At 41.0% G+C, this 19,640-nt stretch overlaps 1 protein-coding gene and 2 long non-coding RNA genes across 3 annotated transcripts; 2 read left to right on the top strand and 1 right to left on the bottom strand.

Moving 5' to 3' along the window:
• Window positions 1-765: 765 nt before the first annotated feature.
• On the bottom strand, window positions 766-10,483 carry sall3b (spalt-like transcription factor 3b). Its single transcript, XM_065948333.1, has 4 exons — window positions 10,324-10,483; window positions 2,981-5,941; window positions 2,552-2,889; window positions 766-1,604 (listed from the first exon to the last, which is right to left on the bottom strand). The coding sequence occupies exons 1-4, from the start codon at window positions 10,403-10,405 to the stop codon at window positions 1,212-1,214; spliced, it is 3,774 nt and encodes a 1,257-aa protein (XP_065804405.1). The 5' UTR covers window positions 10,406-10,483; the 3' UTR covers window positions 766-1,211.
• LOC114920682 (uncharacterized) lies at window positions 1,449-18,155 on the top strand. Its single transcript, XR_003809012.2, has 2 exons — window positions 1,449-1,586; window positions 17,802-18,155. It is a non-coding gene; the product is annotated as an uncharacterized lncRNA (long non-coding RNA).
• Window positions 10,493-15,009, top strand: LOC136177123 (uncharacterized). The gene is made up of 2 exons (XR_010664767.1): window positions 10,493-14,179; window positions 14,889-15,009. It is a non-coding gene; the product is annotated as an uncharacterized lncRNA (long non-coding RNA).
• Window positions 18,156-19,640: the final 1,485 nt, after the last annotated feature.

The raw sequence follows: 19,640 nt of genomic DNA, 5'->3' as shown, positions 1-19,640 counted from the left end.
AATAAATGCACTTTGTTTCGTTTGTTGGACCCTATTTTTTAATGCTTTATTAGTCTACATAGACTTCTATTAAACAGATCTGCTAATAATGTTCTGCTAATAATGAATAATGTCATGGGAACATATTCTTTGACGCTCCTGTGGAGAGCTCTTAGTTCGTGTTAAGTCTGCTGCCCCTTGTGGACAAAATGAAACCTCTTACCTTTAAGTTGATATAGTTCTTAAAATTTGTAAGTGTTGTTTTTTTAACAAAATAAATCTCATCCTGATTTCTTATAATATTCAATCATGTCCCTAATCAAGACTATTCAATGTTGAAACGTTTTTTTTCAAGCTGATGTAAATCTTCATGTCTGACACCTACCATCTGGCAGCAGTTTCCTGCATGAAAAATAAATAAAATAGATAATCAATATTTTATTCTCACAGTGTAGTTTGCTTGTATAGCCTATAAAAAGGCATCAAAATTATTTATAGTCTGTTTCACAACCTGCAAAAAAATCCTCACAGAAGCTTTAAACTTCACATACAGCAGACATTTGCACATCTCTCGTTAAAAAATGTGCACGCTCCATTATCTCCTGTGCAGCTATTTTCATTTTTTAAAATATTTTTCATACATTTTGCCATATTTGTTCGTATGTCCATTTACGTTTGTCTTGCTGTTTTAACTCATACAATGAAGTTTCTTCTCCAAAAACATCAAGACCAGAAAGCTGTGATCAGTGTTTTAACAGACAGGAAATAAATTAAAACATGTACAGAGATTGTTCTAGGTTTTATTCGGTCCATCTCTTGTTTAAGAAGACAATTTCTCAACATAACATGACAACATTGCAACTCATAGTTGTGGGTATTTATGAGCATATTTTGTGCTTTGCACCAGCAGCATTGGGCAGCTGTCCAGGGGAGATAGCAGACTCTTTGCATTATTGATTCAAACATATGTTCCCTTCTTCAGAGCAACCATACGTCTAAGCACCGTAGGAATCTTCAGGTACAAGTTAAACATTTAATGTGTAGATAAAAAAAAAAAAACACTCACAAATGATGGCGAAGTAAAATAGCGAAATGTGAATACCCTTCTATTCTCTGTCAATTGATAAAAAGTTCTTTTTAAGTCTCTATATAATACATAAGAACAAACAAGGCGTTTTACAAACACGTCCATCATAGATTGCATAAGTATCAAGTCACCGTCCAGCTTCTGTTCAATTGATTCCAATGTCTTTGCTGTTGTCAATCAGCATAGAAAAATGTCTATTATTCCCCAGGTCCATGCCTGTCTTGGTTCGACTGGTCATCGGACTTCCTGCGGTGCTCATCCGGTCCATGCCTGCAGTGAGAGGGTGAAGCTGAGAGATGCCTCTGTTCTGGATCACTGAGATCTCGTTGTTTTTCGCGGCCAGGCTATTGGCGATGGCTGTCGCATAACGGTTCCAAAATCCAGTGTCGACGTTCATCGCTCGGGCTGCCAGGTCCTTCTGAAACATTTCCCCAAACTTCATCGCCTCTCCCCCCAGCAGGGCCATGGGGTTCTCCACCGACAGCCGCCGGCCTCTCCTGGCTGGTGCGTTGTTCCACATGTGAGTTCCCATATGAACCTGACAATTACAAATAAGATTTTAGATTTAGTGGATGCCTTTATTTCAAACTGTTCAACCTGTTTGGCATGGATTGCACAAATTGACATTTAAAAAGCTGTGATTTGTCTCACAATACTGAACTCTGCTCTTCCTAAGATATATCCTCATTCATAAGTCTTAACAAAGAATGCATCATTTTTCAAATTGACAAATTTCATGGAGGTCTGTGTTTACAACTTCTGACAATAGTATAGCTATAACTCCTAACCCTTGTAGGGTTTTTGGATGCAATACTGATGCAGAGCAGAAGTGCTTCATCATGTGATAAAGAATTTGGCATCCATTAATTAAATCAGCAACAATTTTGACAATAAATCAATATTTTTTCTGTGATTTCTGTATGCAAAATTACCGAGCACATACTGATTCAAGCTTCCAAAACACAAAGAATAGCTTTTGTGTGAGACCTAACTAAAAAAAAAAAAAAAAAAGGTTGTGGGCCTGTTTCCTGTTGGAAAGGGCTTTGGGGATTTGGATTTCTTTTAGTGTTTTATGACATTATTACACAAGGACTTGATTAAAGAGAAAATAAACAGTATGACAAATCAATGAGAAAATAGCTCACAAATGCTGTGATTAAAAGCAGACATGCAAAGCGTGCAAAAAAGATTAAAAAGTCCTCGGGGAATTCACTCTTTTTTGGTTTCTTTGTTTTTTTACAGAGAAGATAAAATACCTAAACAATTAATCACAGTACTGATGTGGTGCTAAAATACTAACAGGAAATGATGAAATGCCATGGATCCTATGTAGAAGGTTTCAGTGTTAGGATTGTTTCATATTACGAACTGGCTTTACTTTTTTGTTTTTGTGAAAGTGCCTCATTACTCTACAAGCATAGGGAGGTGCCAGCAAATCTCTCATCTTAAATCACAGAGATCACAGCTGAGTAAAACTTCATCTACCTTCAGATTGCCTTTGGTGGTGAACGCTCTGCCGCAGATGGAGCACACAAACGGTTTCTCTCCGGTGTGTGTGCGCTCGTGGATCTGCAGGGCGCTGGCTGACGAGAAGTTCTTCCCACAGGCGTTGCAGTTGTGCTGCTTTGGTGTCCGTCGAGGATGAACGGGGCCGAGCAGGGAGGTCATTCCTGGGCTGCCGATTGGTGCGTAAGTCGGAGGGATGTGGACGCTGAAAAGTGGGTGCGGCCCTTCGGACGGGGTGCTTGGTTGACTGTGACCGTTGAGCTCGGTTTTTATCATGCCTGATAGTGGGCTGGTTACCAAGCCAGGGATGCTTTGACCTGCAGCCGAAAAGAAAATCCATATGAGACTATTTCAATGTCCAAAAAAAAGAAAGAACACTTTTTTAAAACAAAAGGATTGCCAACCTACCTCTTTCTCTGCTCAGTTGGAATGACATGCTGTAAGGAGTCTCCTCTTTCACACTCAGATGGCCGGTCTCCATTCCTTTCAGCTCTTGGGCCGCTGCAGCTCCTGATGCAGAGGTAGGAGACTCAGATTGCTCTCTCTTCACTGAGGCTGCCAGAGGCTCATGGTATTCTGGCCTGGTCTTGTTCTCAGCAGGGGATTTAGTGGTTGGTCCTTCTGAGTTGTTTTCAATCAGAGACGCGGACACATGGGGGGAACAGGACGACTCTGACCCATTTGGGCTTTTTGCGCTGCAATGGTCCGTCCTTTTCTCAGATGAATAAACACTGAATTTGCTGCTATCATCACCAAAACCATTTGTTAGAGATTTTATACCAAAAGAGTGGGTAAAGCTTACAGTAGAGTCAATCATCCTCATTTGGTTCTCAAGAGCAGCAATACTTGAGATAATGGCGGAAGACTTAGGAGGGGAACTCCAATCGGAGATCAAGGGTTTAGACGGGTTTACACCTTCCACCATGGTTTCTACCTCGTCTTCTTCTTCCTCGTTAACTTCCTCCATTGAAATATCGTCAGTGAGGTCATTGCTATTGCTGCTTAGACTGTCAAAGTTTCTCTCATTGATGGAGAACTCGCTGTCCTTGTCCTGCAGCCTGTCCACCAGGGTAGAGTCTGGAATCTGCCCCACCATGTGCATGCGGATGTGCTGCTGCAGGACAACAGCGTTGGTGAACTTTTTCTGGCAAATAGGGCAGGAGTGTTGCACCTGAACGGGAGGGTTCTCTCTGTGAACACCAATATGAGCCTTCAAGTTGCCTTTGGTGGTGAAAGCCCTGCCACAGACTTTACACTTGAAGGGCCTTTCCCCAGTGTGAATGCGGTAGTGCATCTTCAGCGCGCTCTGGCAGCTGAGGACACGGTGACACAGGACGCACTGGTTGGGGTCTGTGATCTTTTTGTCGATGTTCTCCACCAGCTGCTGAAGCTTTGAGGTTTCGGATGCTTGCATAGAGTCCAGGGGGCTACTGGTTGGGAGTTTGATTTCGTCTGAGTGGATTGAGATAGGTGGAGAGTTCGAGACAGGGGATGCTGAGGAGACAGGTTCGGGTGTGGTGGCCCCTACTGGGATCGTAGTGCTGGTTGCCTCCGTTGCTGGGTTGCCTCTTGGTCTCAGGGAGCAGGTTTGGGGCAAGTGGACCCCCTCTGCTTTTAATATATTGGCTGCTTCTGTCTCACGGTTAGATAGCGGAGACTCTGAAACAGGAGAAAAATGAGCCTCACTGCCTCTGTGTTTAGGTGACAAAGATAAACATTCAAAAGGAGATGGCTGGAAGGGAGATTTAACGGATGGAGTTACACTTACAGGGTCATTTGAGCCTCCAGTACTAGTAATAGTGGAGGAAAGTGGAAGACCCATAGAGGCTGGTAAAGTTGCTACAACAGGTTTGCTATCAAGCCATGAGGAGCCAGGTTTTTCTGGAGGGATGGACATACCGTAGGGAATCCCAGTAGTGGTTGGCACATTGTCTAGATATTCTGGCACCGGGTAGGGGTTCATCTGGACGTGAGGATACTTCTCCTTGTGTCTCTGGAAGTGTACCTTCAAGTTCCCTTTTGTGGAGAAGCGATTGCCGCAGATGTTACATTTGAAGGGCCGCTCTCCTGTATGGGAGCGCAGGTGGATCTGCAGAGCGCTGTCGCTGCCAAACACTTTGGCACAGAACCTGCATTTATGCTTGAAGAAAGGCTCCTCTGGGCTGGGCTTGGTTTCGAACAAGGACACGTTTGGCAGTTTCCCTTTCCTGTGCTTCATCAGGGCTGCAAGAGGGTCAAGTGCATTAGCTGTGGCGGCAATGCTAGCCAAGGGATTTGGGAAGATGACGCTGCTGGGAGGGCTCTGAGGTAGAAATGGCAAGCTGGAGGATGAGCTGAGGAGGCTGCTCTGGCCCATTGGGAGGGGGCTGGAGGAGCTTAGCGTCTGAGTACCACTAATGCTGCTGCTGTGTGAGCCTGTGTACGGAGGGAGTAACGTGGAGATGCTGCTGCTGGAGAGAGGCGGGGTTGAATTCTCTGAGGAGGCTGAGGTGCATGTTACATCTCTGAAGGAGGATTGTCCAGATACAGTTTGTGGTTGGAGACTTTGTGACTTTTCAAGGCCAGAAGACAAAGAAACAGCAGCCTGTCCATTGACGGACGAGGGCATTGTACCTGACAGAGGCAGGATGGGAGGAGGGATGATGCCTTGAGAAGAAAAAGGGTTAGATGTCAGAGACAGAGACCTGGACACCGGGTTTAACGCCACCTGTGTTGGTTGCCTGTTCATGACGGCTACTTGGTTGCAGATCTGCTCAATAAGCTGCAGCTGGTGGACCTGTTGTTGCTGCAGAGCCAGCAGGTGCTCCAGGATCACGGGGATGGCAGCTGAGGCAGCCTTCCCTCCAGTACCACAACTGTCTATCCCCTGCGAGAACTGGGCGACAGCCACCCTCGTGCTGTGTAGAATCTCCAGAGTCACGTTCGTACTCGGCATGCTGTAGCTGCCAGCAGTCGACATTTGGGGGGAAATGGACTCCGCTGAATCAGGAGGCTGGGGGCTTGAGGGTGCGTTGTAGTCGTCCGGTCGGCAATGCTCATGCTCCATGGCTTCATCCCGATCAATGCCTTCCTCTAAATTATCCAGACTGTCATTGTCATTCAGCATTGTCTCCCCCAGCTCAAAGCCGGCATCTGTGGACTCTGCCACAGACGAGTCACTAGACGCCACACTGGGAGCCGGAGAGGGTCCGATAGGAGATGCCCCTGGATCTGGACCCCTGTTATTGTCCTTTACTATCAGCACTAAGGAGTCCTCAGTGCAGACTTTCTGGTGTTTACTCAGTTCAGTCCATGTGAAGAACTCAGCACAGCATTTGTCACAGATGTGTGTTTCCTCACTGCTGCCTCCATCGGTGCCCCGTACGAGGCCTGAAAGTATGAAAAAGAGACAGATTTAGAACGCAACACTGAAAACATACTGTTCAGATATTTTTCCGAGGATCAAACTGTGTAAACTGTTGTTAATCCAAACACAAAGCACAGAGTCCATCAATCTGACCACAGTTTGCTTAAAAGCATTTTTTTTTAAATACCCAACGAGTGGAAATATAACGTGCAAAATCAAGCTGGATTATTAAGTTATTTAAAGAAAAATACACACAAAGAAAAACATAAATTGATGAAAATGAAACCTCTTCGATTTCTTCTAAGAAAAACTGACTACATACATGTATGAAACACAGACAGAGTTTTGATCATTTGTACTTTCTACCCTCCTTAAAAGGGAAAACTGAAGATGAGTCCAAGTTTAAAGTCCACTAATGGCCCGTTATTGTTCTGTAATCATATTTAATATAATATGACAGAAACCTTACATTTTGTCAACTCTTCCAATGACTGCAGCCGCCACGTTTGCAAGCTAAGTGTCGTTAGTTTTTATTTTGTGTAACCACTTTAAATGATCAAATCAACATTAGAACCCCGTCGTAACAAAGGCTTCACACTCACAGCCCGTTTTCAAATGTTAATACTATTTTCACAACAAAATCAATAAAGTTCAATGAAGTTATCTGACCTCTCAATCGTGCATCCATACAGATAATGAAACTCAATACAGAAAATATTGATTTCTTTGTTTTGTTCAATCGTACATTTCAGTTGATATGCATCATCTTTACACCACATTCAACTTTAACACTATTCTTGTATTCGTCCGACCTGACTGATGTGTGAATATAAAACCGTACAATTAAAGACTTCTGATTCTCCAAGCAGTCGGACACACACTGTTGATTTATTACTTTAATCACTCTACTACTGCTACTTGTAAATTCCTGTTTGCAGAGCAACACATCTTTGATTCTGCGTCAGCAACATAAAACAATCAATGGTGTAAACAAGAGCATCTTATGAGGGAGAAAATAAGTCAGATTCTGAGGGGTCCAAAAAATATTTAAACATGAGTAGATTTTCTTCTCATAAAAAAAAAAAAGTGTATTTTGTCATTGGTCTGAAAATCCCTGGTTGTGCGCCTTTGTGTTTAAATCTATTAAACAAATCTAAAATATCACAGCGTATGTTGTTTCCACGACAACACATGAATAACACCTCTTTCAATGCAAGCCCTGATTTAAAACAAAAGAAGAAGAAAGCAGAAAACATCCTGCTGTGACTAACATGGCTGTCATGTCCTAACTTGTTTGGCCTTTGTCTGTTCACGGTTTAAGAGAAACGTTTATACTGTTTTTATCTGTAAAGATCTCTGAACAACACTTCCAATGAATTCTAATTTCATCATCTTCCTTCAAGTTTGATATTTAAGATCTTATCACATCTTTGTTTCCCATTCTTCTTGTTCACTTCATTTGACACGTGTCCTCAAAGAATGAAGGAAAAGTACACTTTAGATTCAGTGTTGCATCTGTTCAGGCTTTGCCCCATTAGGAAACAGCCAGCAATACCAGATGGAAAAAAAAGTGGGGGAAATCAATAGTAAATTAAACAAACGCTTGGGCTTCCCTGCTCCAATTTAAGAGGAACGGTTAAAACGAGGTCTAAAAACAGACGCTCATTATGAGGTGAAGATAAGAAAATAATTATGTAAAGGATATTTTCAATGCAGCAATAGTTCATGTTTTTTATTTTGTTGTTTACTTATTGACACGTATTTATAAAAAGGGATAACAAATAATGTGTTTGTGTGTGTGTGTGTGTGTGTGTGTGTGTGTGTGTGTGTGTGTGTGTGTGTGTGTGTGTGTGTGTGTGTGTGTGTGTGTGTGTGGCCTACATAAGAGCTGCACGCTTGTTCTTAAACACAGCAAATGTGGACAGGAAAGCAATGTAGACGAGTGTCTGTGTGTGTGTTTGTGTGTTTATGTTCACCCCCATGTCCATGCCGTGTGTGTAAACATGTTGTTGAGTGTTTCTGTGTGTGTGTTTGTTCAGTTAATACACTCCAATCATCGCTGAAAGAAGGAGTCAAAGTGCGCTCAGGCTCAACACAGACAGAGACGTCCGGTGTGTCTTTAGTTTTATAAGAAACTAAAGAAGAGACAAACACAAAGTGCATTCCCTGTGTTTGGAAGTTACACGTTTTTTTGAAGGCATCACAACATTTAAGTTAAAATGATGTAAAGTGAGAGATATTGAAAGTTGATTTTCAGTTTGTTTCAGTTTAGAGATGATGAGTGTGAGCTCAGAAATCTCTTTAAAAGTCAAACTGGTGTGGTCAGTAAATAATCGGAGTCGCTGGCTCACATGGTGGGTGGTCTGAACATCACCCGGGCGATTCAGCAAACACAAGCGCTAAAAAAAAAAAAAAAGTTCTACTGTTAAAGCTCAGGAGTTTGTCTGCACGTTGTAACATTAACTTCCAGGAAAAACAAACCAAAAGATCAGCTTTGAAATAAGGCTGTGGATTTATTTCCAAACACAATAAAACTGACAGGAATTTATTTTAAAAAGTCAGAGCGACTCCATCCCCGGTGTTGGGAGCAGAAAACAGATTTATGATCGTGTCTTTCTGTGTAGTTTGGCGTTAGAGATGAGAAAATGAGGAAAGCAAACAGACCCTCAGCACGGCGGCGTTGCCTCTTTGACTCTCTGCGTGACCCCCGGCTGCAGAGGTCAGCGGTTCAGATGTACTAATTGTATTATGATCCCGTCGTGGAGCACTTGCCCCTCGCAGGGCGAGCCTGACAAAGGTTAAGTCAGCAGGCTCAATGTGGTGTAGTGAACCCCCCCCCCCTCCTCCTGCCCGGCTGCAAGGCTGAGGGAGGGCCTGTTCCACACTCGACACTTTGTCACAGCCACAAATAATAACACAAATAATAACAAAGGGATAAATTACAATAACAATGACATTAATAAACAAACTGACCGAGAAATGAACAGAAAAACTTAGAAATGGAAAAATGAGCGGTGATGATTGAAGATGATTTGTGAAACTGAAACAGATTTCTGAAGGCCTCTTGCTGGTCGTCATGGTGACATAAATGATGAACAAAGTAAAAACTGACACAAATAAATACACACATACATGTAACAAGAACGATATCAAATGATATTAATTAACCTTAATTTTAATGCCTGTTTGAGTTTTAGGTTTTGATCCAATTTGCTTTAAATTTAGAGCGCACACCAAATCCCAATTTCAAATTTAGTCAATTTAAAAAGAAACAAAAATCCAGACATTTAACAATAACTAAAAGTTCAGATATGGGTCCTGATGTGACTTTATGATTAATTATTTGCTGTGATTAAAAGGTTTAAATAAAATCCAGTTTGTCCTGCACATACACTGCATGAGGGGAGATAAAAATGTTAAATGAAATATATTTATTATGTAATATTAGAATATTTAAGGCAGGTTGGAGAAGAGGGACACAGTTACAAATAATGCACACAAGGCAGATCTTTTTTTATAATAATAATTCATATTTTAAAGGTAACATGCTGAGATTAAAAAGTAAAGGATGTTGAGAGATACCTAATCTTAACTTTTTATAAAATAATTATTAAATGATTTATAAGATTTATAAGATCTTTTGTTCTGAGTTTACAGAACATGTTATAAAGCTGTGTAACCGTTAGTGCACGATATCACGTTTATTTCGCTACAGCTCGTTACTGTAAGGCCACGTTTTCATCTCTGAATATTTTCTCAATGTCTCCAAATGTTTGATCTTTTGAATTTAAATGTTTATTTTTAAGTTGAGAAGAAGGCCTCGAGCCCAAACTGAATCCCCTTAAAAACAAAACCTGCAGCCCCACTACTCCTAAACACACTGTTCTCTGTTTCTGTGAGTTCATTCAGTCCTGTCGTTCACCACAGGCCCTGTCTCTGTTTCTGCGTCTAAAACTGCTAAAAATGAATTAAATCAAATATGAAAAAAGGTTTGATTTCGTTCATCACACGCTCTGTAGGTTTGCACTGTTTGCTGCTTGTTTCTGCTTGTTTTGCCACAATGAGTTTAAAAAAAAAAAAAATCAAGATCAGATTTTTGATAAAAACGTTCAACACGAGTTAAAATTAGCGCCATTACATTTATTTATTGTACTTTAAAGATTTCATGACTGATTAAACCATCATTTTATTTTTAACATTTTAAACATTTTAAAATTAAAAAACGAACAAAAAGGACACTTACTCTTTAATTTGCCAAGTTAATGATTTTCAAACTTCTAATTAGTCATACTCTGCTTAGACCTACAACCTTACAATTAATTATTTTTCTCTTCCTGCTGGTGTTTTGTGAACAGCAGGTGAAGTAAAGCCGGTAAAAGTCGCTGAAAGCCTGCGGGACACCTACCATTCGTGCAGAGGAGTCCGCTCCGTGTCGCCTCCTCCTCTGACTGGAGGTGCTTGGGTTTGGCTTGCTTGCGGCGGGACATGTTGCTCTCCGTGTGCGACTCGCTGCTGCCTTCCGCCGACTCATCTACGAGCAGCGACTGGGACCCTTCAGAGGCAGCGGACTCCGTGAAATAAGCGAAGTGAGGCTGCCGTCGATGTCCGTGTGCAGATTGCGCATGTCAGTGTGATTGTGATGGAGGAAGGAGAATGCTTTTACGACTCTTGCTGCCCTTCGCTGGGTGATTGGCTGCGCTCCAGCCAGCTCACGCTAGATATGGAAATGAGGGATGGGGTTTAATAATAATTAGTTCACTTCCTGTCCGGTGCGCGGCGACTTTTACGCACAACTCCGAGCAGCTCCATCATGGTTTTAGTCCGAACAGAACTCCTTTTGCGTTAGTGTCTCAGGGATACAACTTTCTTTCCAGAGGCTGCATCTCCAAGTTGATTAAGATCTAAGTTTCTGCTTCCTTTCTGGGCTCTTGGTTGAATTTCTCGTTACAAAAGAGACTCCAGTTTTAGCTAAATTCCCGAGCTGAGGATGGAAGGATGTCCAGCTTGAATGTGTCGATGAAAGGAGCTGTTATCCTCCCACAGTGGGACAGGATAAAATGCGTAAAGTCCCACGTCCATGCGTTTAAAAAATATATATTATTCTTGCGTAAAAGGCGAAAGATCTCTCAGACGGAGTGCGTAAAAACAAACTTTGTTGCGTTGAACTTTTCACTCCGGTCACGGATAAATCCGACCTCACACTACTGCCTGTCGGAAGTGAGACTCCCTGGCTGGACCGAGGCACCGGCGCTCTCCTTGTTGCCTCCGCCTCCAGTCCATCATTAGATGCCTCTTCAGCCGCCTGCGATAGGCTACTGCCAGGATACCACAGGAGGTGTTGGAGCGCCTGCTTCATTTGTTACGACCTCCCACAATTTGGCGCCATTGTGGACTGAAAATGTCTCTATGCTGGGAAAGAACTCTTTGAGTCCTTTGTGGGATGATCAGAGATGTTTGTAGGTTAAAACCACCTGGATTTAGTTTTTAAACTGCTGGAGTTTATAGAGAATAGGGAGTTAAAATTAAAAATAGGCATACTAGATTTTCATTTTTGTAGTTTAGTTTAAATTGGTTTAGTGGTTAATTGTTTGTTTTTTTATATCAAACTCTTACTTTTCACTAAAGCTGTCAGCTACAGATCATCATGGTACACACAGTCAGTGAGTGTGAGGTTTATAAGTGAACCAGTTCAGATGTGGCTGTGTGATCCTTTTCTTCCTCAGACTGTAGCTATTTCAAAGAACGATACTTGACTAAAGCTGTAATCCCCTCTCACCAGGCTTTGTCCCAAAACTTGTAATTATGTGGTATTAAAAGATGCAGCTGGGGGAGGACAGAATCAGCTGTTGATAATTGCAAGTACTACACAACAGCCTGGTATTGATCGGCATGTCTCCTATTCCCCTGCTATGGAGAGATAAGGAGAGCCCTGCTCCTGCTGGAATATAATTTCTTCTGACCTATCAGGTTGCTACAGACTTATGATGAATAGCCAGAGTGGCCTTATCTGGAAACTCGACCCTCCCTGATTCGATATTGATTCTTTGTAAGCAGCGTGGGCACACAGAATCAAACCGGCAGCTACTTGACCATGAGCTCTTCCAGATTCTAACTTGGCCTACACGAACGCAGAGTCACAGACTGCACTCCAGCCTGAAGCAGCACTTCACTCTGATGATTCTACATCTGTTAGAGGAACAAATTCATCCTGTATTGTTTTAGTAAGATGAGCAATGTCCAAACAAGGTCAAGTCATCTTGTAAAAATGACTCCTTAGTTTAACTTTTCAGTCAATAAAAGTGATAGAGGAGGGATTGAATACATGGAAGTACGCCAAATATATATAAAATGATAAAACCGTAAAATACAGAAAATTAAGATGGTGTGTTGGGCCGATCCAAATTAAAAAAAGGAAAAGACGCCATTAAAATCAGAGAAAAAAACTGTTTTTGTGAGATTACAGAATTGCACATTTACAGGAAAAAAAAACTCAGATTATAAAGTCAAAATGATTTACTACCCAGAATAAAATCACAAGAGATGACCGCTAATTACGAGTGATTTTAGCCTGGAATCATCACATTATCATGAGCATCCAGACCTTGAAGAGACATAGCTGTGAATTAGGACTGTTCAAGAGAAAATAACAAACTGATGAAGACGAGGTGATAGAGTTTGTGCATCAGGAGGAGCTACATCGCACATGACAGATGTCAGGATATCTGTTGTTAAAAAATTATACATTTTTTAAATGATACCGATCTCCATAAATACACACAACCAATCACAACTGTCTCATTTGCAGAACTGATTAAAGCTACAAAGCTTTATATTGAGTGTTTATGTGACCATCTCCAAGCACTTCACATTAACAAATATCCCCGAAAAATGTCACCACCAAACACAAAACAAAACTCTCCTGCATGAATAATAATCAGTTCATCCCAACCTACCCTCTCTGAACTGTACAACCAGTAGGACCCCCCTCTCACCCCCTCCACCACTCCTTCCAGTTACTGCCATCAGGCGGACGCTACAAAGTCTCTCCGACCTGGAAAACATCTACAAAAGAAATCCTTAATTCCCTCTTCAATCATCTCCCTGAACAAAATCAAACAGACACTTTTTATCAGCTGTTGTTTATTTTTTGAGCTCTGTCAAAAGATAATCTTTGTCACTGTTGGGTCATCTATCCATCCATCAATCAAACTTCACTATATTACAGTATAGTTACAATAAAAGCTGAGAACACGTTTTAAAAGTCAGCCCCAAACTTAGTTGAAGAATAAAACACGTACTTTTATTTATGACCCACTCCATAAAAAACTGAGGAGTGTGCAGAGTCGAGGAGATTCCCTGTGACGTGTTTCAGTGTTCATACAGTATGAAGATCACAGTCTGTGATTTACCGTCAGCTGAGAGCACGAGCAGACAGAGCAGCGTCCTGTCAGCCGCTGCCAGCAGAGGAATGTGAGAGCTGCTGAGCGGAGCTATGCTACGACGAGCTAATGGGCCCCCCGACCCGCCGCTCAGACAGACAGCGATCAGCCGGGAGAAAAAATGTAAAGTTCTGCAGCAGGGATAAGTCAGACTTAAAGACATGATGAGAGCTCGGCTGAAGAACCTGGAGACTCCCAATGAATTCAAACCGAACTGTAAACCGAGTCAGAGAAACATTTGATTGAACAGGAGGGATTTTAGTGAAATATCTGCATGGCAGGGTTAGCTACATTTGCTTCTCTTTAACCTCTCTGACACGAGAATGGACGATTCATTAATGCAGCCAAACATTTTTCAATCCAATCCATCCTTAGTAGATTAGTATTGAAAACATTGAGTTTGGCATCTTGTTTTTTGTTTTTTACTCAAGAAGCGACCATGTTTGGATGAGCAGAGAGAGGACATAAGTCATCAGCTAAAAGCACATTTCATTATTTATATTATTGTATTTATTGGAGGCCCAGTTAATGGGAAGTTTTTGTTTTTTCAGTGTCTTTCAGAACATCTACATGACTTCCACCTCGGGGGGAAAAACAGCTATGAGCACAATCACTGCGAGACCACTCGTCGGTTTAATATATACTGTACAGGTCACTCTCCACATTTGAATGAAGGACAGATTGATGATGTCATTCCTCCTCCTGTGTCGTTTTATTTTGAAGGCACCTTGAGCTGACCTCTTCCATTTTCATTTTTCAGTCCTTTGAGCTGACGCTGCGATTCTGTTTACACTCTGCAGTATCAGAAACTGTCACAGATAAGTATGTAGATTTAAATTGATCAAGATATTTACTTGAACTGGTGTAAAAGCAGCAGCTAATTAAACACATACAACATCCCATCCATAATAAGCGACCAGTAAATAACTAGAGGAAGAAATATATGGATCAAGAAATTAGATTCCACTTTTATAAATAACAAACTCAAATGAAGTCAATCTAAAATGCTTTGCTAAAATACATCAAAAATAGAAACATACTTTGTTTGTATATGCAAATACAGTGAACTACGGAAGCCCTCGATGGACATCCACCCTTTTCATTTACTTAATTTCCCCGTGATAAAGAGGTTAATATCAGTTCTTTTCACGAGATCCTGATTTGTTTTTCTTGTTTTCTCGTAGTAGCGGTATCATTTTTGTAGTCTAGAAAACAACATTTTAAAGGAGGTGTTCGCGCATCCAAATATCTCATGAAGTAGAAGCGTATGACGTCAGCATCACCGATGTATTATGGGGAAAAAAAACACGTTTCAGTCTCTCTGAACCTTGACACACTTGGTTCAGAGAGACTGAAATGTTGTGATTTTAGTTCGGTGATGCTGAGCATGAGTAGCATGCAGGATTTATACTTTTCAATGCAATCTAGCAAACAAAACAGGCTGGTCATGAAATGTCATGCTGCCATTGCCCACACTTACGAGGTAAGTAAATCCTATTTCTATGTTTGTTTTGTGTATTTTCTATTCTAGGAAGACAAGAAACAGAAGTCCAGATCTCCAGAAATCAGCCTGAAATTATTGATATCCCAGGAAAAATAATTACAGTAAATGTCCACTTAGGGCTTCTATATTAAAGCTTATATCAAAGCCACCATCATGTCTGCTCTGTCTGATACGTCTCACTAACTGTGCACTAGCCTTCTGTATAACGCTCAAACCTGCACACACACACACACACACACACACACACACACACACACACACACACACACACACACACACTCCTAAACACAGACTATCACAATCGTTAAAGCCTGAGTAATCATGACTTATTGAGCTGATACTGTACAGTATGGTGAAATTCTCAGACAATGGTCTTGTCCATAAGATTTTGCATGGACTTTAATGTTTGCAAAACCTTGGAATATCAATGATCTTTATAAAGAAGTAAAAAACAAATCAGTTCAATGCTTTTGAACCGAGGTGCGGGACAGACTCTACCAGGCAAAAATCTAAAGACTTAAATCTGAGCCAACTGAGCAGAAGTGATCAATTAAAAATGTACTTTTTTGTGATTTGAGTGAACTGACCCTTTATAGTATATTTTAGGAATTTTAAAATATCCTACTCTGGGGGTTGAAGGGTTAGAAATACCCAGCAGTAAGAAGTGCCAAAGGCTGCAGCCTTAGTTTGTAATTTATGAGCCCACCGAGCCCCCTGCTCCGTTTGATTTACTTTTCGATGAACCCGACGGGATCATAACAATTTTTTAGTTGAGAATATCTCTCCTCCGGGGGGGCTTCAGGGTGGCCTCGCACCTTCTCCGTGTGCTACAGAATAGATCTAAAAGAATTACACTCGCTCAGGCTTTGTTTCCACATATAATCACACAAAAGGATTTTTCCTGAAAATAACCATAAATCACAGGCTGGATCAATACGCCGGGCCCGGGCTGCACTAGCCTGATAACACAATCAATACGGGGTATTTGGATTTTAATTAATACATGACAGCAGCCCGGACCTGAAACAGTGAAATATGACCTCAGTCCCTTTTGAAATACGTCCTGCAGAGCATCACACGTCACAGCTCGTCAGATGTCGATGCGATCTGGTACCTGAGGAGCTGAAGACAAGGCGGGAGGAGGGGGAGGAACAAGAGAGGGGACATGGATTCGTTCAAGAATCAGGATAAACAAGGCCAACAAAAATCAGCTACTCTTGCATCTCTATGAGGCTGTATTCAGACCCAGCTGTTATTTGAGCTTAATGCTAAAAAAGAATGAAAAACTTCTCAGGATGGTTCTCTAACAAACACATAAAAACATCCAACTGCTTTTTCTTGTGGAGGGAAATAAAATCAAGGTGATTAAAGTCTTTTTATTCTCTAGGGACCATGAATACACAGTCAGGATATTTCACTAAAATATATGAGTATCAACCTGCTTGAGGTTGCAATTTAAAATCAGTATAGTCATTAGTGTTCATCCTCAGGGGAGCATGAACGTCCGTACCAAATTTCAGAAATCATTTTAAAAGTATTTGACAAAATAAATAAACAATGAATTTATTTGTATTTCCGTTAAAAATATCCGAGGAGCAGAAGATTTATTGGTATTCATCCTCTGGGGAACACAAATGTCCGGACAAAATTTCAGAGTCTTTTACGAAAACATACAAATATCTATCTGCTTATATTAGAGTAAAAGTCAGGGAGTTTGAAAAGTCATGTAGGATCTATCCTCTGGGTACCATGCATGTCTTTTCAAAATGTCTTTACAATTTATTGAAATTTTACCAAAGAAAAGTTCACCAATCTGCTGTTCTTCTATCATAAGAGTTCAGCAAAGCCATCGGCATAGATCCTCTGGGGACCATAACGATTTGTACAACATTTCAGAACATTTGCAGAAGATATTTCACTCATAAAAAAAACATCTTACATCCATCTGCTTCGACTTCCAGTGGGAAAAGGAAGTAGCTGAGCATGGTCATTGGTGTCTATCCTCTGGGGACCATGAACATGTTTGGAAACTCTCTAACCATTCGATTTGAATATTGTCAGGAGGAAGTCTCACAAAAATAATAATATCAATCTCTTTCAGTTTTCAGATTAAAAAACAGGAGGTTCATCATATTCATAAGTATTCATCCTCTGGGGACCATGAACATCTGTCCACATTTTCAGAGAGACTTAAAATCAAATTTGCTTGGATATTTGACAAAAATAAATGAAAGACTCAACCTACATTCCTGGTACAACCTGGTTCATCTTGAGCCTATGAGAATATCTGTAAACATTTTCAGAACAGCTGTAGAGCTCTTGGGATTCATTCAATCTCCTTGCGTTACTTTTTGAATACGTTTGAAGATCTACAAAGTAATTGTTATCCGTCTTCTGGGATCCACGCGTAAGACCTGCGCTGTGTAAATGAGAGAGCAGTCACTCCTTAAAATGTTAAAACTACTTCAGCCTGAATCAAAGTAGTGGACTGAGCATCAGACGCTCCCTAGAGCTGCTCATCCCGCACGGCTAAAAACAAGAGCCTGATCATCCGGCCCCATCCTCACGTCCCTGCAGAGAGACCAACAATTGTCAAAGGCGATATGGAAGCTCAGACGGGCCGCGGTGCAATATCCAAAACCTTCACTCAGCAGTTATTGCCGCTGAATGGGAGCGGGGTCCTTCATCCCAAAACACAAAGCAAACGGGGAATAGACCAAAAAAGAAATCAAAAGTGAACAAAGAGGGATTGAACAGAGAGCTGGGGGTGATAGACAGCAGCGAGACAGGGCTGTTAGGTTATGTAGACTGAGGCCCGAGTGGCTGGGAAAATTTCTGATCGCTTTAATTCACTACACCCAACTTGGCTCTGCGCCTTTTATCTAACACTGTGTTTCTGTATTGATTTTTTCTCTTTATCTTCCCCCGGCCCCGGATAAGAGGACAGAGAAGTACGGGAGTGAGAGTGAATGGAGGAACTTTCCTGAAGATTGCTGCTATTCTCAGGCTTATTGCCTCCTGTCCTTCATGGTTTCACATGACGTCCCGGGTGTCAGGATCGCCTTCAAGTCTTGAAATGAGGAAAGCTGATGATACAAGCGGACTGGGATCAAAGGGGAGCGAACTGGTGAAGGTGGAGAAATACAAACAGGAAATACATTTCTAAAAGTTTGGTGGAAATATTTTTTAAAAGAAAAGACAACAGAATATTTCCTGCAGGAAGGTGTTGACGTAATCTCTCTCTCTCGTTCTCTCTCTCTTTTTTTTCGTTCACATTAAAGCTTCATAATGATGTGTTTGTGACTTTGTTGCCGTCCAAGTTTACATGACAACGAGCTGACGGCAAAAAAAGAAGCTGCAGATTTCAGGAAAAAAGGGGAGGGTAATGGTTCCTTCTCACAAACTGGTGTGGACGCAATAAAACAGTAGTTAATTACAACCTGTGAGCGAGTAATGTGAGACTGGAAAAGGGAAAAGTCAGTGTGTAGTCACGTCCTTTACATGAAATACACCAGGCCCGGTTATGACACAACATCCTGTTTTCAGCCGATTATTTTCTGGCGCCTAAAAAGAAGAACGTTTCACAATAAAGAGAAGAAGTTTTCCAGAGGAGAAGATTTCTAAAAACAAAGAGGGGTCGGTCATGAATGCACCAGCAGGATGCATCTTTTCTTAACCGAGAAAACAATTAGAGCGAACAATCATCCCGCATACGAATGGATTGTTTCAGAACAGAGTAAGAGTAAGAAGTCCTTTCAGAGCCGACTAACAAAGCAGACGGCCTGCAGACAAACCTTTTGTTGCATTAACAGAAACAATTCATATAAACTGCGACAGCTAATCGAGTTGTCGGTCACTTCATCTGAGAAACATTTCAAGTATTCATGAGAAGGCTGAATATTTTAGATTCAGTGCTGACTTTAAAGATATTCAGATGTGCTTTTTTGAAGGCAGAGGGTTTTTTTTTTTTCTATCCTGAAAAACAATCACACAACTTTATTCTTAAACTGAGGTCATGTATCTAAATGATGTGATGACATCAGTGATGAGGAGTCACTAAAAGAGTTTGTTTCTTCTTTCATTTTTAAAGGTACAGGACTTTTGCTGAGCAACTAACATACTAAAAAGTCAGTGTGTGTGTGTGTGTGTCAACATTGTGACCTCAAACGTGTTTTTGGTTCCATGGATATTTAAAAATGTGGGTGAAATGTGTCAGAGTTTGTTTTATGATCTCAAACGGAAATATCACAACAAACACGTCATGTAAACTGGATAAAAGAAAAAGGGTTGAAGTGAGCGCTGCAAGTGAATAAACAATGAACAGTGGACAGAAGTCCCATAGCTTATGAATAAATGACTGTCCTGATGAACTAAAAAAGATCGTCGTGAAGAAACTACGGTCTAAACTGAAAGTCCGAGGCTCTCTGATAAAGTCTGAAAATCATTTTTTAACGGGGATGTGTTCACGTTCGCTTCAACTCAACTAACCAGAGGCTGCTTTGGAGACGTTTTCAAAACTACCTTCATTTCTTTCTTTAAAGAGATGTTTTGGCAGCTTCTGTTTGAGTCAAGCAAACATTTATAATATTATAGTTTAAGAAGGTTTTTCCGGTTGAAGCTTCTTAAAAGTCCTGGAAGAATCACGGAAATATAAAGATTCTTAGAAATTATTTAAAAAACACCGAACAAATCTGTAAAAAGCCCGAAAGTTACAGATTAACCGTTTTTTAAAGCCGTTTCATCTCACCTAAGTTTGTTCTTCTTATAAAGTATATATGA

Source organism: Labrus bergylta, chromosome 19, assembly GCF_963930695.1.
Source record: "Labrus bergylta chromosome 19, fLabBer1.1, whole genome shotgun sequence".
In the NCBI taxonomy this organism is placed as follows: domain Eukaryota; kingdom Metazoa; phylum Chordata; class Actinopteri; order Labriformes; family Labridae; genus Labrus; species Labrus bergylta.
The sequence above is the reverse complement of the archived record's forward strand: the minus strand, read 5'-3'. Positions and strand labels throughout refer to the sequence as shown.

Coding starts and splice junctions, on each gene's coding strand:
- sall3b (XM_065948333.1), bottom strand. CDS start 10,405: ATGTCCCGCCGCAAGCAAGCCAAACCCAAGCACCTCCAGTCAGAGGAG. Junction 5,942..10,323: donor CGGACTCCTCTGCACGAATG/GTAGGTGTCCCG, acceptor TCATACTTTCAG/GCCTCGTACGGGGCACCGAT. Junction 1,605..2,551: donor CCACCAAAGGCAATCTGAAG/GTAGATGAAGTT, acceptor TGTAATTGTCAG/GTTCATATGGGAACTCACAT.